The sequence below is a fragment of the Cygnus atratus genome, chromosome 5 (genome assembly GCF_013377495.2).
Source record: "Cygnus atratus isolate AKBS03 ecotype Queensland, Australia chromosome 5, CAtr_DNAZoo_HiC_assembly, whole genome shotgun sequence".
NCBI lineage: Eukaryota > Metazoa > Chordata > Aves > Anseriformes > Anatidae > Cygnus > Cygnus atratus.
The window spans coordinates 54,131,537-54,158,864 of record NC_066366.1 but is presented as its reverse complement, the minus strand read 5'-3'; the positions used below and the strand labels follow the sequence as shown (position 1 = coordinate 54,158,864).

The window sequence follows — 27,328 nt, the reverse complement described above, 5'->3', positions numbered from 1 at the left end:
TCAAACCAAACAATTAGAAAAAACCTCACCATTTTATACAAGTTTTCTAAACACTGCACGTTTACACAGTTTACTAAAATCAGCACATCCGTACAAAAGTAACATGTGCAAATACAAGTATGCTCACCTGTCTGCGCTGTCAAAATCCCTTGTAGCATATAAATTAAACGTACATAATGTACAAGGGAACATCTTAGAAATAAGTAACAGGACTAGAATGATGAAAAACCTGTCCACCTGTAATGCAAATATTTCTAAAACTATGAATTCTTATGAGTACTTAATATCATACATTTTTGAATCATTAACCTTAAATTTTACTTTTCTATATTAATAACCTTGCACAGCAGTGAAAACATACTAACATGTAGGTTACCAGTTAACTGTTTATGAAATGCCACATAGCTGGCTGGCCTGTTTTCCGTTCGTTTTTGTTCTTTGCCAATTAGTCAGCAAGTCCATCAGAGCAGCACCTCAATGATGCGGTCCTGCAGATGCTAACAGTGGCACACTACTCATTTAGTGAGGGCCAAACATGATCTCAGTAAAATCAGAGAAGAAAAACACTTTAATTGTAAAAATACGCTTGCAAAAAGCTTTGCATAGAAAATTCAGACAAGATTAAGTCTGACCATCTTCTAATAATTTAGGTAGTAAGCTAAGCCTTACAAACGTTTATCTGAGAATGTTTTCCTAAAGAAAACACTTAGGAGGAAAAAAGCTGGATTTGGAAGTAAATGCAATTACTTCAAGTCAAAGGTTAAAAAAGAAAAGTAAAAAGTTATCTTTCCCTTCCCTCAGCATTAAACCAGATCACTGTTAAAGATTTTACAAAGACATCTGAATAATGGTCTTTGGATACTAACAATTCCCCATAAGAACTGAAGTGAAAATGTGTTATTACAGCCATTGAGCACGTAAGCAACAAGTATGCAATATAACATATCAAGATTCTATTCAAAAATTTCTCTTTAATGTCAGTTTTCTTTCAAAACTAAATGAACACAGCTATATGATTAGCACATGTAGCACGCATGTGAGCTGTAGAGCTTTATTCGGTATAATGTAATTGGGTGTCAGAAGTTCATAGAGGTAAACAACATTACAGAGCTGAAGTGAAGATGACCCACTGACCCATCAACTTCACCAGAAATAAGCATTGTAAATGCCAGCACATGGCAAACTAAATCACAGACACTATAGAATTATTTGGCAATTAACCATGAAGAAATTGTCCATAGCATAACAACGAATTCCAGGTTCTTCCTTAAAGTTTAAATGGGCAGTTGCAAAGAACACAAACTACTTCGGTGTGTCTGTGGTCAGTTACGTGTAAGTACTTGTTCTGTACATTTATTAAACATTCATACTGAACACTTAGGCTGTTTGTCTCTCTCAGAACACATTCTATATTTGTTAACTTCAATACATCCTGAATTACAGAAAGCTGTTTTCTTAAGAGAGCTAAAATAATGGAACCGGTAAGTTTCTGAAAGCTGAAACACCCTTAATTATTTATACTTGATATAACCGAAGCATTAATCAGGAAGTTTTCAAATTATAACAACACAAAAAAACATCTTTAGACCAATAAATATTTTTTTTTTCCCCAATGAATAGCTGAAAGCAAAATCAACTTTATGTAACAAGTACCTATACTGCAAATCTTAGCTAACAAGGAAAAGCAGATGAGCTCAACGTAACATAACACAAGGTCATTGGCACAGAGTTTTTCCATTTTAGTGAAAATAGGCAAGACCTTTCCATAGCATTTGACCCCTTAGGTCATAGTCCTGGGAGCAGCTCACCAGGGGTACTTCTGGGGTATCAGCAGGCATAGAAGCTGCCTGTTCTACCTGAACCACGTCAGGCTGCATTGCACTGTGCTGCAGGGAGCTGCGCTGGCTTTCAACTTTGCTAATACATAGATCCCTGCGCTCTGCAATGCAATAGCATCATACACTTCTCAGAATTTGTATGTTTATCTCTATTCTTAGAGCCTCTTAACTCACAATTTATTTCTTATTCTTTTTGCGTTATCGAAGCTATCCAGCTCCTCCATTTCCTGAATAAACTGAGGTTCACAATGTTAATCGTGATCTGCTCCAGTGAATACAAATCACGCTGCACTAATAGCAGCTAACAGGGCAAGCAGGCTGGTATTTCCAGAAGCACTTTCACGCAACACCCAACACAAAGCAGCACAACTGAAGCCTGAGAATCGAGACTATTTCAGATTAACAGGCAAAGTGTTTCCCACGTAAGAAACGTTGACAAAAAGCCATTTTGGCACAGAAGAAAGTGGCTACCTCTGGGATACCACAGGCCATTTAGAGACTACCACTTATCAGCTTTCACAAGTCTAACACAGAATTTTGAGTCCATGAAGATGGCTCCATATGCAGTGTTTAAAATACATCTTGCATGTAGTGCCTCACACCACACAGTACTCAACTCACCATTTATGAAGATGTACATCTCTTGGCCTACTACACATGGAAGAAAGGTTTCCCAGTTTCTGTAGCCACAGGAATAGAGCTACTCCTTAGGAGTAACTAGAGTTTGAAAGCCGGTTAAACACAGCTAAGCCAAAACAATGCTACATTCTTCCCAGCTCATCACTCAAGTCAAACCCACCTTAATCCTCTCAGTCACTTTAAATTACAGCCTGCCAATCTGCTTTAACTCCCATCCAGACACAGAGCTGTCCAAAAAGAAACTTTAGGAATCCTAGTCATGAGTGAGCACATGTAGTGGGAACAACAATTATACAGGCACCTGCTGTGATCCAAGAGACCGGACACAGCTTTATTAGTAATCATTAGTACTACTATTAGTAGTAATTATTATCTATCACTAGATCAGCAATTGCACTATCAGCAATTTCATAACAAAGTGTGACTCTCGACAGCCTGAGGACACACATGCAGCATCATGAGCTATTCACCAGATATAAGCTCAAGATCTTTTCTTTCCTTTCGTCTGAGAGTACAGGGAAGTGATCACAGTCTGAAAGACAAATTATTTCTATCATTTCTTGACATCTAGGTATGTTGCTTCAAAAACATTAGAACACACCTTAGACAGTTCCTAAGATTATTACTATTATTGAATTACAAGCAGGCACTCTTCTGCCATACATTTATTAGTTTAAACTGCAACAGAGCCAAGGTAGAAACAAATCTAAAACTCCACTACCAACTCTCCCTGGTACTTGGTGATAATACCAGTGATGAGACATTCCACTAAGTTCTCTGCATTCACCCCACCCTCAGTAAGATGGACTACGTTGCCCTTCACACATCTGCACTCATTTTTCCCGTTCCAACTCACGATCCACTCCACTTTTAACTGAATGCTCACTTCTAGTCTCCCTGAACTGGCAGTCCCAGGCACTACCAGAAACACAATGTTTGAAAATGAACAGAATAGAGGTTCTAGAACAAGTAACGAGTATTTTATTTTGCAGCTGAGTCTTTGTTCAAATGGGTATGCTACTCACTAAGGCTGTACGCATAACTTTTATGAAAGTATCATTTGCTCATGTCACACCCTGGATGTGACATCCAGTATGTGCATCAACCTGCTACGTGAGTTTAAGAGATGACATATTATTCATAATCTGTCACATATTATAAATATTCTTATTTAAAAATAATTAGTGAATATAAATGCCATTCCTTAAAATGGATTGAGGTCTTGAAAAATTTAAAGAAGCCTCACACATCTGTTTGTCATGGTAGTGTGGTAGTCTATGATATTTCATATTCTTCTTGTAAAAACAGCATCTGTATGATGAGAAGAATGTTGCAGCCTAATTTTGTCTATGTGAAGAGCAGTACAGTTCACAGGGGCTGGGAAACCGGGTTCCTTATTTTCCATGAACACTAATGCATGACAAGCAAGAGAGTAATGACTGGAGGAAAAAAGTCTTATCCCTTGACATTTTCACATTGCCTACAACTGTACTACTCAACATTTCAGAAATTTATTAGTGTTTCACTGCCAGCTTTGAACACTGGAAAGCAATATGCATCACACTTCGAAACAGCATTAAATAAGTTTTCAGGGCAAATTAATTGTTCATCCTTGATAGATCAGTACATCTACCAGACCTGGAAAATTCTGCCCTGACACTGCAAGGTACCATAAACACAATATGCTAACATGTACTAACATAACACAACATGGACAACAGCTAAAACAAAGATGATAAATGCCACACTAGTGAAAGAAGAGATCAGTTGTTGTCTTTTCTTCACAAACAGCCATAAATATCATTCTACATGATCACTAAGCCTTAAAACTGGCAAAGGAAAAAAACTTGATTTCATCAAAAAGACATGACTCCACTTAACTCTGGAGTTAAGTCTAACTCTATGCTCTGGAGAACCAAACCAATAAACAGCAATAGACCAGATCTTCTCTCAGTGCCAAGAGCTATCTTAGTACAAGCAAACAAAGTAGGGTTTGAGAATGCCACATTGTGGACAGATGACTAATGTTTTGCAAAAAGCCCAAATATTCTGCTTTTATGCAAGATGATTGAGTTTACTTTCACATAAACCTTTCTGGGTTGAAAAGACTTGGGTATTTCCTATACTGCCTGCCAAGAAGACAACAGACTGGGTGTCCTTGTGTAAGGAATGAAATGAAAAAAGACCATGTGTTTGCATATGCAAGTGTGTGCAGGTTTGCATATGTTAATATTTAATATATAACATATGTTTTTCAGATAAAAGAAGTATGATAGTTGAGATGCTTCTCCGTCTCATGCTCAAGATCCCCCACAAGAGTCATTCACATTTAGAAAGACATACCTTTTAAAGCTGGCAGTTTTTGAAGCTCCCTGTTATTGCTAACATTAAACCTTGAAGAACTCTGCCGCTTTTCCTTTTTCAGTACTGTCTGTGGTGCTGGTACTTTGATTTTAGATAGCTGTGCTGGGGGAGGAGTGCTGTTTGATTTTTTGTTTGACACCTGTTTAAAAAGAAATGAAAAAAGTTAACTATAGTTGAACTTACAGAGAATCTTCTAAGATTTTTTGTTGTTGTTATAGGATTTAAATTAAGCAAAATAACCTTTTAATCAAGATGTTATATTCATCATCCTCTGAGTATATGGTTATTTATTCTTTTGTTCACTCTTTCCGATGAGTATTTCCATCTATGAGTGTTATGGTACAGAAACAGACCATCCTGTTACATGCACTAACTAGTCCATGCATTCAAAGTTACCCGCCAACCAAAAAGAAGTTTTCCAACAATGCAGATCCTCAGCTATTCCCACCATTTGCATGTGAAACCCAGATCTTCAACGTATTTGCCTATCTAACCTGAGCTTTGAAGTGATCAGGAACTTGTCTGTTTACAGCAGGTGAACCTCACACTGCCTGTTTGTACTATGCCTCACTGTCAGAGTCCTAACCTTGGCTGGGGCATTCAGGCTTTGATATAATATAGAAGGTAAAGGAATGAGCTGTCTTATTGTAGCAGATTGAGCATTTAGGAAGCTCCAGCAGCTTCTGAAATGTACATGTAGCAGTTTACTGCCTACTCACAGCAGGTTGCTTTTATTGTAATATTCCTTACCAGATTGTCACAGTACTTCTGGATGAATTAAATAACAGAATCAGAAAAATGGTCCCCAGTTCACTCTATTCCCCAGACTACACTCAACAGTGCTCTCACTCAAGCTGAATAAAACGCATCATTAACAAAAGCCTGTCAGAACTTGTGATGCTGTTATTCTCATTCCTTTTTTTTTTTTGAAGTAGGAAAAGCAGGTTTAAAGTAGGCAATAGTTAACTGTTTTTAAATATGAATGATTTCACAAGGTTCTTTACAAGACTCATAAAACATCTAGGAGTGACCTACACCGAGAATATAAAAACAGTTGAGTGGGAAATCGTCCTGCAAGCACTGCAATTCTTTTTACAGGATCTGAAATTGCTGTAGAAGCTTTTCAAATTTGCAAGCTGTTTTACACTGAAGCATACATCTGAAAATATACCTTGATGCTTTTCTCTTACATGAGGAGACCACAGCCTCCTTTTCAATAAGCGCCCATATGATAAGAAATAGGAAAAAAAATGGATGGAAATGGGATTCAGGATGGAAATCAGGATGCAATGCTACTATTTCTGCAGTTTGAATGGATTTAATTAGTTTTGTTAAATATAATAGATATGAAAGCAACAGTTCATTCCTGCATGAGCTAACACCAAAAACATTTTCATAGGGATACAGCTAAAAGAACAGAAATGACTTTTCTTCATGTTCTAAAGAGGATTTCTAGAATAGCTTATTCAATTAGCAATTTCCATATGGCCTGTGAGTGTACACATTCAGTGCACATGAAAATGTTACCCTACATAACCATTTAGAGCCTCTAAAGGTAGATAAATTTAAGACAGTCATTTTATGCAAAGCTTGTTCTAGCAGCAAATGCTCTAACTGGCAGAGAAGTGTACATACTTCAAGAATAGATTAACAATTCTATTTAATTATACACACAGTACTTAATGTACTGAAAATATGACTGAAAGCAACAGTTAGATTTCATTAAACACATTTAAGATTCCCATTCTGCAAATTTACTATTAAAAAAGCAAAAATGGTTATAGCCTTACAGAACAAATAAGGGTAGAGACAATACATTGATCCCCACACACTTTAAGTTACCAAAAATACACTAGACTTTCAGTAAAAGTAGCATACATTGGAGTTAAAAGCATTTACATCCAAGTGATATCTGTTACTTTGCATTTTTGACTATTTCTCTTTTTAATCTCAAACAAAGCTTAAACTTTCTGCTGAAATACAAGTGATCTGTGAGGTAGGTTCTACCCATTAACTCAGTTAAAAAACAAATCGAAATTATGAAGCAACTAAGCAGAAAGAAAAATAGCACCACAAAATTAGGAAGCAATGATTTACCATGCATTAAGTGAGAAAAACTAACTTCATGTATTATAAACACTATTACTAGGTAAGTTCCTAGACTTTCAATATGGTGCTGGAGCTTGGTGTTGTTTTTCTGAACTGGCTGTCTTCCACTACCACCTGTTTTTTGTTCATTACTTGAAACAGGAAAAGTCACCTTCCTGTTTCCTTTATTCCCAAGCAAATTCTCAATTTTGAATTAGCAAGTGCTTGTGTGCCTGCACACATGCACATGCTCTGGTATGCCAAGGTAACACGCACCTCAGGGAAACAAGTGCTCTGAATTGCAGATACAATCTAAAATTAGCTAAAAGTGGTTATTTAAGAGGACTGGTAACCCTTCTAAATAGAAACGTTGAAAGAAAGCATTTTTTGTTCCTATGGCAACTTCCCACCTAGCAGTGGCGACTCAGTGTAACTCTTGCCCTGAATCCCTGGCCAGTTCATCCAGGAGCTGCCCTTCTTTCTGCCGCCAGCCCCAACCATCCCTGATTTCAGTCACGGCCCAGCCACCCAGCCAGCACGTCCCAGAGAGCTGCCAAAACAGCTTACAGCTCTTGGTTATTTGAATACCACACTGCACAGCTGTAACTGACAACTTCTGCGAGTGGCACGACGAAGCTGTCAGGACAGAACTGGCCCCCAGAACTGGCACACAGGTAGAGAGAATGCGGGCACCTGAAGAAGTTAAATCAGCTTAAAAAACAGCTCAACAATCTTAGCCACACCATCTTTGATCATCTTGTACTCGAAAGCTGCGGTCTAACGAGAAAAACTCAGATTAACAGCTCTGTGTGTTCATTTGCTAAAGACTTCAAGGTAACATACTTCACTTTTTATGAAGATACAGTCCTTGTAAGCTCAGAGTGAAGAGCCAAGCTCTTCTGATAAATTACCTCAGAAAACCACAACTCCTGAGAAAAACAGATTGACATCATTCTACATCAGAGAACTCCGCTTACTTGACAGCAGAATGGTCCAACTACTGATATGCTTTTATCAGTTCTCTTCTAGTGACTAGAATAGGAAATACCTATTCTTACCCTTGTTCTGACAAGCAGCTCCCTCCTACCCAAACGTTTAGATAGTCAGAGATACATTCAGTTCTAGAAGTGGCTGAAAAAGTTAAAAGTGCGTACAAAATACTCCAAAAATATCAGACTGAGGATGCTGCTTTAACAAAAAAAAACCTCCAGACTTCCTGATGAATTTAGTTTTAGTTTTTACCTATTCTGATGAACATTAAGACTACCAGAATCAGTGTGATCCTGACTTTTATGTCCTGCTTTTAACAATTGAAAATACAGAGCTTATGCTCCTTGGTTCCCGTGAACAGGCTTAACATGAATCCGAGAGATGCAAATAGAGGGAGACGAGAAAGAAATTTCTTGCCAGTAATGGTAGTTCACAATAGATTGCCCTTGTATCCCTTCTTCCCTTCATTCACAGTCTCAGAATGGCTGAGGTCGGCAGGGCCCTCTGGAGGCCACCTGGCCCAACCCCTGCTCAGGCAGGGCCACCCAGAGCAGGCTGCCCAGGACCACGTCCAGGTGGCTTTTGGAGGTCTCCAAGGAGGGAGACTGCACAACCTCTTTGTGGCACTGCTCAGTCAACCACACTGCACAGAAGTGCTTCCCTGTGTTTAGAGAGATCCTCTTGTGCTCTGGTTTGTGCTCGATGGCTCTAGTCCTGGCACTGGGCACCACCTGGCTCCATCCTCTTTACACCCTCCCAGTGTTATTTATAGACATGGATGAAGTCCCCCTCAAGCCTTTCCCTCACAAGAGAGGTGCTCCAGGCCCTCCAGCATCTTGGTGGCCTCCTCTTGCACTCTCTGCAGTGTGCCCAGGTCTCTTGTACCGGAGGCCCAGAACTGGGCACAGCACCCCAGGTGCGGCCTGACCAGTGCTGAGCAGAGGGAAGGGTCACCTCTCTTGACCTGCTGGTGATACTTTGCCTAATGGAGCCAAGAATGCCACACACAGGCATATATAGAACAGAGCACAACACTAAGCTTGTGATGAGCTAAGACAGAAACGAGTAGACAAAGCACCTCCCCAGTTACAGCCAATTCTTCTCTTTAAATTAATTGATCATCGTTGAACAACTCATGCAGCAACTTTTACTTTGCACAGTCACTTAAGAGGGAGAGTAGCGGGATTTGGAACATGTATGAGCCCTGTGCCCCATGTCAACAAGTCTCTTCAGAAGACTCAAGAAGCGTTCCCTTTCTGACAGTCCCTTAAACCAAAAAACCTGTCTGACCTTACTTTTCAAAGCACACTCACTAATAACCAAATTGGACCAGAGCATACAAAGCCTTCTGGCTCCACAGAATCAAAAAGGGTTTCCAAGCCAAGCTTGGAATAAAGCAGCGAGCTTTCATACTTAGTTTTAAGATAAACTAGTCAACACATGGTAAGAATTTGAAGGCGACAATAAGCACCTGGATGCATCTGCCATTCAAGATTTAAAAAAAAAATGGATGATTTATATACTAGTTACAAAAAGAGATAACCACCTAAGAGCAGGACAAGATAGATTCTATCTCTCTGCCCGAAGATAACACTGTGCCAGGAAGCAACCTGTATGGTATTTCTTGAATAAGATCAGGCTAACATTAACCTGCGAATTTCTTCCCTCTCTCAAGCATCACAACTGAATTCAAGTTTAAATCAGTATGTACACCAACCCAAGATGGAAGCAGCAAGCTGCATACCAGCAAGAACCCTGACGAAAACTCTGGACTACAAAAATCTGGGTAGGTGAACCTTGTATCGGTTAACAAATTGAGACTCCTTGTGAAATGCAGGTATAGGAAGTAAAAAAGAGCAGAATGCTTTTAATGAGAATCATTATTTTGAACCTAAGAATAGAAGAATGCTTAATGCAGAATTAATCCCTTCCTTCTTTTTATTTTGGTATAGCAAGTAGCCTCCGTGGATTTATTCTTCATTAAGATAAACAGACGCCTGATCTATAGCACCCAGAAGAGCATGTTTCTTGCCAAGCAAGCCTCAGAAGGGGCTTTAAAAGCATTCTGGATTATATCTGAAATATACTTACACTGGAACTGAAACACAATTTGCTAGAACTAAACAAAGGATAGGAAAAAACATAAAAGGAGCATTTACAACTTCATTTTCAAAAACGTGTAAGGGTCCAATATGTAATCAAAATAATTTGGCTAAGAGGTAGAGGTCCAATACTTACTCAATGTAATTCAGCTGAGAGTCTAAATTTAATTTAATCTCTTGGGATGAGAACTAAAAATCAAAGATAAAGGTGTCAAAATGGATGGAAAGCAGTTAAAAATCTAAATACCATTCAGTTTTTCCACTCTGAATAACTTCAAAGCAGTGTGAAAATCTCTCAAGACTCCAAGCATCTCAAACTCTGCCTCAGAGCTGTCTCTTTTGCAGCTCTTCATTTACTCCTCTGCTTTGAGGCTGGGAACACAGTCAGGCCATACCTGACATATGGCCCAGAAGCAATCAACGTGGTAATTAACCCACGGCACACTTTCAAGAAGTGGGCTTGTGGTATTGAATTAGCAGTTGGGACTGATAAAAGAGTATTGAAATCTGCCCTGTAGTCAAAGTTCCAGATGTTCAAAGATGACCATCCTACAGTCAGGTCTTGCTTGAGCTAGGAGATCTGAAATCTCTGCATGTTAATTTACCAGCCTTAAAGACAAGCAAAAAACAACAAAAAAAACCAACTGTGAATTGATACGTTGAAACTCAGAATACTTTAATGTTATTTATTGCAACTGCAGCAGTTTTCACCCTAAACTCCACACAGAACAACCATGCCCCACCTTCTGACGGCAGTACATTATTTTGAAGTTAATGTCTGTGCTGTAAATTTTGTTGTAATGCTTTCACTGATCCTTTCTCTGATCAGTGTGGGTAAGGTATGCTGTCTTCGCTCCTTCAGGCTTGTCCCTGTAAATTCTTAGGGCACTATATTCCCCTCCACTGGGGAGGAAGAGGATTTGTCACCTTCCTTCTTTTTTCTAAAACACATCCCTTGAGAGCTTTTTTATTAAGCGGTGACACTGTGATCTTCTCTTGGACGATACCATGCATTCTGAAACTAATGTGAAAGACAGTCCTCCACCACGTTTACAGGCCTCCAACAACAACAACGTCTTGAAACACTTCCGAATGACTAGAGAAGAATGTCCAGGTAGAAGTTCAACATGCTTTCCAACAGGACAATGTCAGAACAAACTTTTATTATTACGGTATTAAAGATACTGCGCAACAGAGCCATTAAAACTATCTACAGTAATTCACATTCACACTGCCCAGTAGTGCCCAATCACTTGTAAGGAGTTTGATGTGGACCAACCTGGTAGGATCTTTAACTTCAGTACTTTCAATCTGTAGAGACATTGCAAACTATATGAAACTCAATATGGGTTCTTAACCACTTATCTCATAGCCCAGGATGGAGTTGTATACCACAAATCTAATACCTCTTTGATTTAATCTGCATTCTGAAGTCTCAAAGACCTTTTGGAAATCAGTTTCACAAATTATTTTTTTTACCTACTAAGCTTATTGAATGCTTTTATTTTGAGGGGGGACCCATAAAAAGGTGCACTGCTCCATTAACAAAACCATTAAAGAAAAAGCAGGGAAACAACATGCTTGCTGTGTACCATTTTTGATGGCAAATAGTTCTGAGATTTTCACTTTGTTGACGATTCTTGCCACTGTTGCTGACTAGCTTCACAGCCACAGGACTGATGGACAGACAGCTTATGGTGAAGCCTCCAGAGATCCTGCTTATGGTACTGTCAGCTTCAGTCAGTTTCACACAGGCTGTATTTAGATTTCTATTGTTTTTCCCCAAAAAGATCATTTACCAGAATGATACTTAGACTGGCCTGCTAAAACAGTATTTGCAGCTGCCTTTCTACCAAGTACAGTCATCATCACTGACAGTTCTCTCAGTGGCAGAGATGCACAGGATAGTGGTAGTCTCTGCATAACATATGTTTTTATTTGGCAAAAGCTGCATCTGAAAGCTTTGAGGATTCCTGTTATTATAATAAATGAATGGCTTTTCAGCTCAGTTGATAACATTTATATATTTTAGCACACTAATCATAATCAGTGCACACCGAGTTACACTCGTTTAGCAACTGTGATTTTGCATTTATATATAGCAGTGTTACTGCCAGCTATTCATGTTGTATACCTATGGAGTTCCATCAGTGTATTGCCAGACACAACCTGCAGTTTGTTGAACTGCAGCAGTGACCGGGAAGTTCCCCGTGAGCAGCAGTGGTCATCTCTCAAGCAGTGCACCACAGCAGGTTTTACAGCCACACGCTATTTTAGAAGACTGGCCTACAACTTGCTGAAACTCTTCTGCCTTTCTTGCTAGCATTTACTTATAACAGAAAGCACTGCTTGTACTTCCTGTCAGGTGCTTACACACGCAGCTCAAATTTGATCTTCTAAAGACTTGTATCAACCCAGCCTTGTTGCAATACTCTTGCCTTGCAACACATCAAACCAACCCTGACAATTGCCGAACATCTCAGCTCCGTGTACTGAAGCCTCGAGATTCTTGCATGGCAACTTGACAACATTCACAGTCAAAGTTTTCGAGGAGCAAATGGAAACCAACCCTTATGCTACTGATACTTATTTTCTTTTAAACTACCTTCCTCCGTGTACAAACTGACATTTGATTCTTTTCAGTCAGCGATCAGATCCAGCAGCCTGAGGTTGCAGAGGAAGTTAGCACTGGCGATCAGGTGCCCGGGCTCAGACTCAATGCAGTCACGCAGTGCCGTGTTTGCTGGAACACCACCATCAGCGAGCACCCGGTACATCACAAGCATGGGTGGCAAGGAAGCATTTGTTCCTTAATGCATTTTCTATAATGAGACTTCAAAGAAACAAATGCCCCCAGAAGAGTCTATTTTGTTACCTGCAACCATCAGTTAAATAATTAAATAGGATTAAAAACAGATAAGGTCCCGGGTATTATTTCAAAACATTTATATAAATACAGAGATGAAGAATCTAAATAAACGATGGCCTGGCTTAAATTACATTAGTTCTTGATTTTCAATTTTAATTTTTCTCTGAACTGCCTTTTACTTTCAAAAAAAATCCAACAAAAACTACCTTTATGTTCCTTTGCTTTCCTTCGAATGTGGGAACAATACAGACACACTTCACATGCTTTAAGCCCCAACCCCAAGTCTGCTGTAAATTCTAATTAAATCAAGCTACCGATGACCCTAAACTAGCGTATACATTGCTTTACCGGTGATGTTTGTATTCTTGTGCTCCCGGATCTATTCCAAACAGTTTCTCACCTCACATACTTGCACTGAAATTGTTTTGCTCCCCCATACCACCCACCAATTGGTTTTTGTATTGGGTGCCATACAAGAGAGTTATGGTACATGACAAGGTTCCCAGACATTTTAGTAGTATAGCAATAACCTTGATCACTTCTAAAGAAGTCTTACACCAAATAATTTAATCCTTAATTTTACAGGTCTCTAGAAAAGTTTACTTTTCAGTACTTCAGACTGCTAAACTGGGCAGTGATAAGGAACCTTATTAAATTGTAATCACTATAATGTATAGCAAACAATAATATTTGACAGTCATATTTTAGGTTTGTATATTCAAGAACGAAGCAAGGTTGTTTCCTAGCTTTACAATTATTGGCTCCCAAAGCCTGTTAACAGCCACACTCAAAATGCTCCTACCATCCCGCTTGTATAACTACAAACGTATTCTAACTTCATTTGAAGTTGAGAAAAAACAAAACAAGATTTAATATTTTTAAACTTATATATTTAAAGTAGATTCAAAATGTATCTGTTATTTGTTACTGTTTGTATTCCACACGGGATAACTACAATGGTAATTCTCTGTTACACATATACATTACAGAACAATTGATTCCTCTCAAAGTTTAAGGAACAGTACGTCTTTAAGAAGAAAAGAGAAACCAATCAAAACAAAGGGTGAAAAGGATGTTTTCAATTTCCGAACTACTAATGCTCATTTTCAAAGAGCATTTTGTCCCTTTTAATGAGAACAGCCTTTGCTGCTCTGTTTTCATTCAGGAGGGATCCAGAGAGCTTAAGAGCATGCTTAAGGAAAGCATAGCAGGTACTAAAACAAACTGCACACTGAAGACCTCACACATCATGTGTGACACAAGCAGTTGCCATCCCTGTGTGAGAACTTGAAGGGCATAGGATCATGTTTTCAGAAATATCTCATTTCAGATAACAATATGCTTATAGCAGTATCTAGTAAAAAATACTGATCATTTATGAATTCAATTGATTTAGAAAGTATAATATAAAAATTACATAGACTCTGTTAAGGTAAGCTATTTCAGCATTCAGTATTAAGGTATATTTGTTTTGGATACAGAAGGGCATTCCAATTCCCCAAAACAAAAAGACAAGATATCAATAAAAATTGGAAATAGAAAATGAGAGAAGTTTAAAAATAAAAAACTTGCATGGCTGCTTTAATAGTAACACATAATGCATCTTTCTAATCAGTAAATAGCACCTCATTTAGTGATAACGCTGTACTTACTTGCTGCACTGAAATATTTTTCAACTCTTAGATTAACCCATTTAAAAATTCTCTACTGAAGAAAATTAGAACTGGAAGCCATGACCAAAAATTAGTTTTTAAATTAAGGGTGTTTTTTCTTAAAGTAGTTGACATACCAGCTTAAAAAGAAACATGCAAACAACAATAAAAAGAACCCAAAGCCTATAGACTTCATTTACATAGCTGATACATGACAAAAATCCATCCTCATTTTACATGCAGTTTCGGTTTAAAGCCCTATTTTTGCTGTGTTAGAAGTAAAATCCCAAGCGCAGTAGAAAAGCTTTGAAAAACAGGCCTAATACTGTCTGTTTATAGCTGCTCTGCGATTCCAACTTGAAAGGTCTGGTTGTTAAAAAAATATTTCATAATCTGTAAACCTTTCTTCTTCCAAATCAAGGAAGACCAGTTGCCAAATAAATTTTAACTGCTGCATGGGACTGACTCCTCAAAACACGGGCTTTTCAGCATACAAGTCCAACTGGGACACACTGCTGAATACATACTGAAAAAACAGCGAGGGTACAGCCAGGTTTCCTACGTGCTGTACTCACCATACAATCACAGCTTATTCATTTGGCCCACTGAATGCTTGAGGGCTGGGAGATGCTTTATCACAGGCTGTCAGCCATATCTGACTTCCATGGCTCTATGACTCGAATCCAACTGACAGCACGGTAGGAAGTTCTTACCAAAACCCTTAAAACAATTTTGTATTAGAAATAAATCATTACTTAACATCAGGCATTAATTGAATAGTACAGACCTGATCTATGCCAAACATCTCTGTGTAAAAGACATCTGCTTCTATGAAGAACAACAAGTACAGAAGAATCTTCTTATACCTCAAATATCCTGATCGCAATGTATCCAAAAGTGCTGTGCCACTGAGTAAAAGAGGATGCCCATCTGACAACAGTAAGGGAAAGAGCTTAAAAGACAGCCACTTTATACATGACGATGAATATATATGCACTGAATTACACATCAGTTAGTATAGTAAACAATTAAAACAGGATAGTCTCAGCTGATTGACAGAATGTTCTGTCACAAGAAGGTATTTCCAAAAGTCATTTAGGAGCAGTCCTAATACACATGAACAACAGGAGAAACTTTTTTGAGTATTATTCCCCATCCAACCTCCAAACCTCATGCTCCTCTGCTGTAGTCCCCAACAGGTTGCCTAATAAACACTCCTCTGCACTAAGACTTTCAAATATAACTTTACAAATTCTGAAGTAGAAAAACCTCCTGAGAAGCTAGATATTGTGTAAGAGCCTCTATCTACCATCTTCATTTTGTTGCTCAGGGTTACTAATAACTGGTACAACCTCTTAAATCGCATTGCAATGAAAATCACAAACAGAAAACATGAGGAAAAATAAGGAACTGTATACAGAAAATGTGGAGTCAATTGTCTAAACAACACTTGATGCAACAGGTCATAGGAGCCTGTTAACAAAAAGTGCTGGATTTCATTGCTTGTTTATTCCTAGTTCTTGTTTTAACATCAGGCTACTTCTTCAGGTGATGTCCAGTAAGAAATCCACACAAAGCTATCAATGTCACTTCTATTTCTCTCCCTTTTTTTAAAATGCGATTTTTAAGGAAATTGGCAATTGTATGTGTGCATGTAACCAGGTATCAGTAAAAGAAGTAATAAGAATACTGATAGCCTTCCCCCCCACTGTATCCTGGCTAATATAGGAAAGACAGCCACTTGTCAAGGTTCTTGCAGAGACAGAAATCTTTACTTTTGCCAAAGCATTTTAAAGATTCAACGATTTCTGCATTTTCACTACTAATTCTGAAAAATATTACCACTATGTTGAATAGCTTAAGAAATTAATTAAAAAACAACAACTTTACAAAACAAGACCTCTGAAAACATAGCTTAAAATTGCTGCGCTGGAAGTTATTACCTGTATTTAACAAACTTACTGGAAAGAGATGGCTGATAGTGGTAAGACAGAGGCATGGATCAGTACTTAGCATACCTTTTTCTTAATATTTGAAAATTGGTTTCAACATTGATTATCATCTGACATTTGCAACACATGTTGTCAATAAATCAAGCAGTTTCTTGCACAGCAAGGAAACTGGCCAATGCAGTTTGCATTTTATTACGTTTTGTATCAAAAAAAAGAACACTTTTAAAGCAGAAAACACCCAAGCAGGGCAGTACATGGAAACAATGAGATAATACACACACACACTACTCAAACCACATCAGTCTTCCGTTTGCTGTTCTGCATGGCAGAAGAACTCGAAGGAAGAGCTATGATTTCTGTTCTTGTTTGTTGAAAGTCACCAAGCCAATACTTTGTTAAACAACAGCTGTCTTCCCCCACTACAGGCTGCCCAGCATCTACATTCAAAAGTAATGAAGTTCTGAGTTTCAAAGTTTCATGCCTTCTTAAACCAGCCCTGTTGGATCTAGAAGAGGCATCACCCTGTCACCTGTGCCTGCCTTGTGTAAAGGTCACCAGATACTTCTACCACTTCCACCTCCCAGATGAACCTGAGCTGCCAATTGTCCGTGTGTTCCCAGATAATATCAGTGCAATCACTTCAATTTCAACATCAATACCAAAGCAATGAGCAAAAATATGAAGCAGTTAGGGATTCACCTGAAGGTCCAACATAGTCCAGCTCAGGGATGTTAAGTTTTTGAACTGTTCTAACTGCTTGAGCAGCAATAGGTGTCACCAGTGAAAAGTGCAAGTTTTAGCACATACTTTCTCACAATCAAAGTACACAGAAATGAGAGTCTATGGGGTTAAAGTCAACTTCCTTCCCCTGTGGTTGTACCTGAAAACTATTATTAAAGCATTGTAAGAAACACTTGAATTTTAAAAAACACTAGGTTTTTCCTAGACAGAGCTCTTAACAGTGAAAAAAAGAAAGGCAAGACCTCATTTTTCTCCCCTTGTGTACACCTGACCATGAGTTACTACTGTTTTAAACCAAAAGGACACCTCTGAACCCCTGGGAGAAACCAGAACCCTACAATGAAGCTTATCCATGAGGAAAGTACCTTCTGCAAAGGCCAGTTCAATCACAGGGAACATCCACCAACTTCTAAGTGCTGGCATAAAACCCCTCGCACCTGGGCATTTTTCTTCAATCTGTATTTAAGTTCTGATTATAGATTTTGGTCACTGGCCCCAAGTATTTTACCAGAGGAAGGCACTATCCCCACACAGAAGAAAACAATACACAACAGACTATGTTTTTGTTCACAACCTGAAGACAAGAATACACTGGACTAATTACTGAGGTATAAGGCTATACCTAAAGGAATAGATTCAACTGTTCTGGCAATTATTTGGTTTAATTCATTAGTGTTTACTAACAGGCTACAGGCTAAAGTTAGATGTGAACTTAATCCTATTAGCTCTTTCGTTACGTGTTCAATAACTGGAAGCTGGAATGCAGTTATTACAGCACAGACACAAGGTGCCCTCACCTAATGCACTGTGTACAGCTCTGGGAGCTCCATCACTGAAAGCGTAACGGAATAGAAGGATAACACGAACAGGAGGACAGCCAAAGAAATGGAACCCTCTCACCCAGCAGATATTAAAAAGGGGGATTGGAAAAAATCTACAGACGACTATATAGAAAAGTCTGTTAAGTCACTAACAATACGAAAACAACTTTACACAACAGCTCATCTAGAAAGCAACCTTCTAAGCCACACACTGGCTGAAAGAAAGGCATGCCTGAATGGAAAACCATACATGCACTCCGTTACTCAAACTCTTTTCTTTAGTATCAGCTACTAACCACATAGAAAATACCAAAGAACACAGACCTCTGGTCTTCTCTAGCCTGGCTCTTTTTGTAATACATCAAGTAACCAAGGCACAGGCAATGCAAGAAGAACCATCTTGTATGTTTTCCTCCCAAACACCTGTTTGTCGGGAACACTGGAGACATGAAAACAGGCAAGATGGACCTTGTTTTCAAACACAACTACAATGGGATTCTTTGAGATGTAAGCAAAGAGGTATTTACTTCAGCAAGTCACTTGTGCACTGCAGCTACGCTTTAGAACTTCCATACATACACATTTATGTGCTTCTGTTGAAATTTACAAAGTGACCCAAGTACCAGCCCAAGTCCCTCTCATCCTCTTTCAGCACGGGCACGCTTGACCAGGCATACCAGGTATCGTTTAATCACTCAGACAGACTTGCTGTATAGCTTCACTCAAGCAAAATCTCATTTCCCTGACCGGGAGACAGGAAACACACTTCTTTGTTTCTGCAAATCATTAAGAACTGTTTATATTTTCATCTATGGAAGTCCAAGGCATCATGAATTTAGGTAAGTGTTATAAATGTGTCTATAAATACAGTATTTGTGGGATGCTGCTGCTTGTGTTGTTCCTGCTCTTTGAATAGCAGTCTTTAAAATCTGCCATCTGCATTACATTCATTTACATTAAATGTATGCCCATTAAATTCAGTTTGATGAAAAAAAATTACATGAAGCGGTATATTTCTAAACCTACTCACAGTCTAGATGAGGATCTTTAAAAAGCCATGTTAAAACACAGGTACAAGGAAACAAGAACACAACCTTCTTATAAGGAAAAAAAATCCAAAAAGTGTATTAATAGCATGTTCCAGAGCATTTCTATACTTACTAGTCTTCGCTATGTTAACAAACAGCTGCTCTTCTGCATCTCTAAGCACCAGCTAACATACATCTTTGTTACAGTCAGCCACATTAGAATGCAAACTCCATACTACTATTTGTGTGCAATTACTCTATTAATTAAGTTAATGAGTCAAGCACTGAGGTGTTCAAAATTGTCTGGAGACTAAACAATGCCCACTGGGAATGGCAATCACAGTGTATGTGCCAGTCACATTCTCATCAGTTTGCCAGTCCCTTTCCCTTTCTGTCCCTACTCACATATGGCAAAACATCATCAATAATCTAAGTGAACTGTACTTCGCATTGGGAATTCAACTTGGAAAGACAATAGAAAAAAATGCATGAACACTACAACATACTCTTCTATTGAGATTAATCTCTCACACATTTCAAATATCAAAAAAGAAAGAGCTTTCTTTATCTGCACATGCGGAAAGAAAGGAATCTACATATACATTTTCAGTTAATGTTTAAAGCACTCCACTAGTCTACTGTGGGAGCTTTACACTCTATCCTGAAGGACCAAGAAAATTAGTTCTGGTCTCACAGCTTGCTGTTCAGAAGCATGAAAAAATAAGCATTCAACCAATGTACAGCAAAGATACTGATAATGGCAAGCCTTACAACTGCACAGGAACTAAGATTACAGGCAAGAAGTAATGCTCTTTCAATGCCATAGCAATATACTGTAAAAACAGAATGCATCACAATGAAATACATTCATTATATGCTGGCACTGTTATAAACATCTACACTCTGATACAGTTCTGATTTCATTCTAAGGGCTTTTTTCCTAGTAGCTAGGATATGAGTTCCCTCTGCCGAAATTCAAAATTCTTTTATCTGAATTTGCAAAAATATTTAAATTTAATTCATAAAGTCATTAAATCTTGTAGTGACAGTAGCACTCATCCTTCTGCACAAGGAAGGAATGAAAGCTCATTGAGGCGCATCAGAAAGAGTACATGTTCTGTAGGAAAAACATTCTCTCCCTTCCCCCCCGTAATCATTTGCGAGAGAGAAAAAGTGGTAAAGCTGGATGAGTACTTTGTGTCGGTATCAAGACACGTAGTTTACAGGATAAAATATACATAAACTTTTCAGTGTAGCATTTTACACTTGGGCTGGTAGTAAGACTTTTAAGTAAATAAACAGCGGACTTCCAAATGAAGCAGATCTATTAATTGTAGGTTTCCAGACGAATGTGAGAAAGGCAGCATGTAAGGATTTAACTGACCCCTTTCAAGCCACTGCACCTTGCTGGTGGGCGAAACAGGCAGCAATGCAGAGGAAAAAGAAATGCCACAGCAACAACATAATAATCAGTCAAAAATGGAACACCCCATTGTATACCTATACACAGAAATTAGACAACAAAAAAACTGGCAGCCTTTGATTAAGCCTAAGGTCTCCTGATAATATAACAGGCTACTTACACTTAACTGACACGCTAACATCAAAAGTTTTCGAGAAGAGAGCTTTGGGAATTACAGAGAATGATTAAAAACCGCAAAAAGCAGCTAAAAGACAAGCCCAAAACCTCACAATAAAACCAGAAAATAAGATAGATGTACTCTCAGCAACCAGAAAGGAAACAGATGAGCGTTTAAGACCGTAGCAAGCAAGCTAGATCTCTAAAGTTACTCTACATAAAAATAACTTCTTCAAAAGCATCTTCTTTTGAGCCTTAGAAGACTTTATCAAATACTAAGTCAGGAGTTCCAGAAACGCCACCTGTTCCAGGTTCCTCACCTGTCACTTTAAAATTATAACAATCCAGAAGGACTTCTCAAAAGTCATCACAAATTTGCCTGGAAAGACTACACATTCTAGTAGTTTTTACCTCATGTTCTTGGTTTTCTTGTCCATCTTTGCCACTTTTTCCACTTTTGCCTGATTTTGCAGGTTCCTGAAAAAAAAAGTTCACAGTGTAAGTTACTTGGAAAAGGAGATTTAGGGAGATTTTCAAGTCAAGAAATTAGTATTTTAGATGCCTGCTGAGAATATTAAAATTGATAGGAGAAAAATGATACCGTTTTACTGGAAGACCATAATACTGAACTATCAGTCTCTACAAAGTTGCTTTAAACATTTTTCATCTTCAGGACAGCTTTGGAATTGTATTAATGCCTCAAAACTCACCGATACAATATATAGAGCTAAGCTTTTATATAGGTAAGAATGCAAGCGACTTGAACCATGTCTAAAAATTTGACCTTGCTGCCTGGCTTTTGGCCTCAGGAGCATTTACACTTAGTTTAGCTTTGAAACAAGCATCATTGCAGGACGCATTGCACTTGTCATTATCTCGTCTGCTCCTGGTGTTCTACGCACTAGAAAGTCCAGTTTTAGGAGCAGGCCCACAACTCTGGTATCTCTCTCGCAGCACTGTAATTGGATCTTTCACCCACTGCCTATTTGTGAGATTCGCTAATTCTAAGAAAAGCAATGAGAAGTTTGAACATTTTGTGTCACAGGCAGCTAGGATATCATGAAAAACATTAAAAATGAAACCAAAAGAACACAAATCACAACACCCATCTAATTTCAAAGCAATGTTGAAAAACTGGAAGGCGGGCAGAAGCCAACCAAACAGAGAAGGTCCAGCAGGACAGCGGCTGGATGTGCCAGTCTACTTCGCTGTTCCCAGTTCCCCTCATTCCCTAATAGCTAATTACCTGCCACACAAGTAAAGTGCAACACGTGAAGCTGAGTGGGTTGGATTTGGAACTTTTCCTCCAACTTGTGCGTGAGCCCCCTTGGGCGGCTGACACCCAGACCTGCCTGGCAGCAGGAGGAGGAAGAGAGGGACAGGGGGAGGAGAGGGGTAGGAGGAGAGGGGCAGCTCCCAGTACCCCCAGTGCTCACAGAGCCCTGAGGGCGACCCCTGGGCGCCCCCCCCGCCCTCTCCCCCCCTCCTCTCCCCCCCTTCCCCTCCCCATCCCCTCCCTCTCCGCACACCCCTCCCTCCCTCCCTCCCTCCCCCGCCGCCCTCCCTCAGCCCCTCCGGGCCGGCTCCCCCGGGCCGAGGCTGCTCGGGGACCCCCCCCAACCCTCCCCTAACCCCCCCCACCCCCCGGGCTAGGCCCCGCGGGGGTCCACCCCCTCCTCAGCGCCCGGCCGGAGGCAGGGGAGCGACGAGGCGGGGGGCGCCCCCCTCCCAGCTCCCCCCCTCCCCATGGCGGCAGGGGGCTCCCCGCCTTCCTCTTCCTCCTCCTCCTCCTCCTCCTCCCCCGCAGGGCCTGCCCCACTCACTTTCTCCTTCTTGTTTTTATTCGGCATAGCCGCCCCGCGGCCGGCCAGGCGCAAAGCCCCCGCTCGGCCCCGTTCCTCCTCGTCCTCCTCCTCCGCCGCCGCCGCCGCCGCCGCCGCTGCCCCCCCCCCAGGCTCCGGCCCCGGCTCCGGCTCCAGCGGCGGCGGCCTCAGCCCCTCCCCCCGCCCCCTTCCTCCCTCCTCCGCCGCCCCCCGCCCGCGGAGAGCGGGGCCGCTGCCCGCCCATTGGCTGTCTCCGTCACGTGAGCGGCGCCTCCAGTGGCGTCACTTCGGAGGCGGGGCTTACCGCCTCCCTTCTCTCCCCCCCTCCCCTCCTGTCACGCTTCGGCGGCGGCCGCTGACAGGGCCCGGGTGCGGGGCGCGGGGTTCGGGGCTGTCCCGGCTCCGCCCCGGCTGTGGGGAGGGCCCCGCGCCCCCAGCCCCGCCTCGAGGTGGGCACCGAAGGCTGGGGCTATGCCGCCTCACCCCCGCTGCTCCCTGGGTGACGCCCTCCGAAGCCGGCCCTTCGCTGAGGGGCTGCGGCTCCGGGGGCCGGCACGATGGTGGAGCAGCCGGTGTGTGAGGAAGGAAAAAATAAAAAAATAAAAACAAAACAAAAAAACAAAATAAAAACCTTTGGCCGCGTGCCCCTCATACAAGTCTTGTGGTCGTCATTAACTGGGGGACTTCACTGCCTGCCTGCAGAACGTGGATAAGGAAGAGGCGAACTTTGCGTAGTTCCAGCCTGTTTTTTGTAGATGTCATCTTTCAAAGTTGTTCTTTAATCTTTCAAAGTCAGAATGCAAAAGTCAACAATATTCTTTGACAAAAGAAAAAAGGTGTATATGCTTCTACTGGAAAAGTTACAAATTGTGTTTGTCACGTGGCCTGACTAAGCTCCAAACTACCATTAGCTGAGGAAAAAGGAGATATTAATCCTCATAATAATGCCAAGATATAAAACATTTAAAATTTAGGTTGGGCACGCTTATTAAATACTTATTGTGCTGTGCTGATAAAGGATAGAAAAATTACAGCCTAACAAACACCAGCATGAAAGAGAAATTGATCTCCTTCTTTACTCAGCCCGCGAGTATCAAAGGCAGCTCTAGCTAGCAGCCGTGCTCTCGTTTTTAGGAACTGGGATTTCTAATAAGTACTCATATCAGATGTGATGGTATCTAACATCAGTTTATATCCACTATATTTGAACACTTTGCTGTGGTAAAAGAACAAAGAAATTTCCCCTTTTTGAGGCACTACAAGGAATACTACTGAGTAGGGAGAGTTGCTTCCTCTTGCTTCAGGCCCCTTCCTTCACTGCTTCTTAAGTGCTAGAAAACAAATTATGTCTGCCTCTTATCCTTTCCCTAATCTTCTCTGGTCTGAGGATTTAGAATTGAGGTGCTGTTATCACTGTTGTGCTTCTGTTAGGAACCAGTCACAAAGAAATTACTACTACTAAGTAGGACTTCTCACCAACAAAACAACATGGATTTTGGACATAGATAGTAAGAAAAAGAAATCTACTTCCATCTGTAGTCTGCAGTGTGATGAGTGTATGAAAGGGTTTTTTACAGCTGAGGATAAACTCCAGAGCTTCCAATTCTTTGTTAAGTTCCAGTTTCACAGAAGCTTAAACTACTCTTAATTCCCAGCTGCCGTATTCCTGTCTCACTCTTCTGCACTGATGCTGGAACTGTGCAGCCCCTTAAACCAGTTCATAGAATTGATCTGGTTGAAAACTCACCCCCCAAAATGATGTGGGGTTTTGTGTTTTTGTTTATTTTTTTCACTCCCCTTGAACTGGCACATCACCACCTGTTTCTGTAAACACTAGTGTTGGCTGAAGGAAGGGGGTGGAAATATGTGGCGGGGGCGGGATGTGACCTCAACAGCCTAGATTTAGATCAGTTTAAGCAGCTTAATGAGTTTCTCATTGGCTCTTGGCCTCCTTTGTGCTTGCTAGTGCTCATGGTTTTTCCAAATACTGAAAAAACTCAGTCAACATGATTGTTACCCACCTACTCATGAACAGCAGCAGCAAAAATTGTCTGTTAGCTGGGAAAACCTTGAATCAATACATCAGACTGAATACAGGTTCAAAAGATGGCACCGATTCAGTTTACATTTGGGAGGTTTTCTTTGTGACCACAGATGTAGAAACCCTTGTAAAAACTTGACTCCCCCTCACCTAACTTGCTGGGGAAAGAGTCTCATTCACCAGTAACAGAAAGCAATTGTGTTTTTCAAGGCCTACTGTATTATACGAAATAATCAGTGGGTGGAGGTGGTTTACAAGAAAAATAGTTCCATGTGTATGCTCTAGTATCTTCATAAAATATGAGAATAAGATAAATGACTTACATTTTCACACAGCATTGAGATGAAATCTTATTTTTGCTATGGTGTTATATCACTGTAGGCCTAATTACTTTGTCACTGAGTAGGATAAACTATGTAAATAAAATAGTGTAATATGAGTGTGAGTATGACTATATTAATAGCTGCATTAACTTCTGAACATGTTTCATGCAAACTAGATATTTTCAAAAACCAGAACAGATTCACACTGATTAGGCTATCTCTGTAATTAAAACAGTAAAATAAACCAAACGTATCACAGCTACCAATTTAATTTGCCTTTTTTTTTTTTTTTACTGTATTGACTGAATTATCTAAACTTGCAAAAGTTAAAACACCAAATAGTTTAATGTCTTGTATAAAATAGCTTTATAATATTTAATAGCTTGAAACTGGGCCATGTGTCCAGCATGGCAATGAAGGGGAATATTTACATGGTTAGTCCATTCCAACTATGTTGGTTATTATTTTTTTATAAAGAAGGAGGCCCTTTATAAAGGTTAAGCATTCATGCTCTGTCCTGAGTTTATTGAACAGATTGCTGCCACTGTGATGGGGATAACATCGTCCATTCCCAGTTGTATGGTGTTACTGCTTTCCACGCCCCATCTCTTGTTTAATTGGGTGGTATGCCAATTCAACTTGCTAATATAGCAGAAAACTAACTGAGCAGGGAAGACAGGAGACAATGAGACATTTTGCCAGCGAGCTGTTAATTTGGCTCAGCTGAAGCTATGCAGCCACACTTGTGGACAAGGTTTGAGAAGCCAGTGAACTGTCGTCATTACACATAATTGTCAATCCCTGGCAGGCTGTTTCTCAAAATTCTTTATTGACTGAAGCAGATTTATTCTGCTTTCTGGCACCCTGTGTGAGACATAAAGAGAAAAATGAAAACTCAAGCACCACTGGCAGTGAAGAGGCTGGAATAGATGGCTTGAAATTTAAACATTTTTTCTAATCTTGTGTTCAGGCTGAACTATTAGGTAAGATAACTTTCTTGTCAGGAATAGCGAAACTGCCAAGTTATGTCTGGGGGAAATAAACTACTTCTTCAGCTCTGAGCACCTGCAATAGACTTCTCTTCTGTACAGCCTAATATCAAAAGCTGCAAAGGCAGTATATTCAACTCCACCAAAAAGATGAAGCGTCTTTCAGAAACCTTCACTAGCATGTATTTATTCTGCCTACCCTGAATTACATTAAATAATTCTTGGGCTGTTCTCAAAAGACTAGGTTTTAATTCTCCTCAATTCTGTTAATGTCTGCTAGCATTGGATGCCTAGCAGTCGTGTTCTGCTGTCCTGTAAGTTACAAAATAATTTATTCAAAACGTATAGAAGTCAGGCTCTTTTGAGATGATGAGTAAGTCAAATTTTAGTCAACTTCATACATGTTTACAACATGATATTTCAGCCTCGTTTGTGACCACATAGATACAAATGGCAATTATTGGATAGATAGAACCAGACTTTCACTTTCAGAACCATAATTCATTGATGTAATCATATGTATGTATAGTAATGTCAGTACTGGATACCTTCTAGTTGTAATATTACTTTGTTTTTTTGTAAAATTCAGGTTGGTCAAAAAATGAAAAACAAGAATTTTCAGTGACTGTGTATTTCCAGCGAAATACAAATTTCTTTGAGTTGTCTGGTCTTAAAACTTTTCATCTTCTTTCTCTCATTCATTTCTCTTAATTAATTTATTTATTTTTTAAATGACAAGATTTCATTTTGAATCTAGTGAATAGGATTATAAGTTATTTAGACAATTACAACATTGCAGAAGATGTCTGCTAGGATATTTTCCACTTTTGTTAAAAATCCAGGACTTTTTCAAGTAAGGAGTGAAAGCTGATGTTAAGACCCCTTTTCACTAAGCTTCCAGAAGCTTATTGGCAAAACCAGAAGTCATCTTGCTTGTGACGGGAATAAGGCAAGGCGAGCTAATGAGTCAGGGGCCTATCCAAGAAGTCCACTCTGGAACACCAGGAGACAGGGCCAAAGAGAAGGATAGAGAGAAGACTATCTATAATGCTGGTCCAAGCTTACAGGAGACAGACCCAGAGAGAGGACTACTTATAGTATTTGTCTAAAGTCCAACCAGATGGGGGCCAGAGACAAGACTAGCTACAAGGCATGCTTGAGGTCCACCTAGGAAGCCCTGTCAATAAATCATGCTGGAAGTAGAGGGCTGGATGCCAGTACAAGAAAGCAGGCCAGGTTTGGCTGCCCAGGACAGAGCTTAAGTGGAGCTTCTGGACCAGTTGGCAATGTTGTCACATTTGGCTGGCAACTGGCCTGGTACCAAACAATGTCAGTAGTAAATAAGATCCATATTCATATACACATTGATTCTGGATTTCTGCTAGGGCCAACTTAATTTTAAAATGAAAATGAAAAACCATAAATAATGATCATGGAGAACTCACTTATGCAGCATGTTACTGATATCCTAATCACAAACTGTGGACAA

At 40.0% G+C, this 27,328-nt stretch overlaps 1 protein-coding gene across 3 annotated transcripts in view; it reads right to left on the bottom strand.

The window, feature by feature from the left end:
- Positions 1–22,665, bottom strand: part of PPP2R5C (protein phosphatase 2 regulatory subunit B'gamma) — a 79,854-nt gene extending 57,189 nt beyond the window's left edge. For 2 of the 3 annotated variants that reach the window (XM_035551237.2, XM_035551238.2), the window contains exons 1-3: positions 22,487–22,665; positions 21,075–21,140; positions 4,821–4,980 (exon numbers count right to left, since the gene is read on the bottom strand). In XM_035551237.2, coding sequence (XP_035407130.1) covers positions 4,821–4,980; positions 21,075–21,140; positions 22,487–22,513 — 253 coding nt within the window. In that variant the 5' untranslated portion in view covers positions 22,514–22,665. Of the gene's footprint in view, positions 1–4,820; positions 4,981–21,074; positions 21,141–22,486 lie in introns of those variants that run through there. The other variant, XM_035551241.2, reaches the window with a different exon arrangement.
- Positions 22,666–27,328: the final 4,663 nt, after the last annotated feature.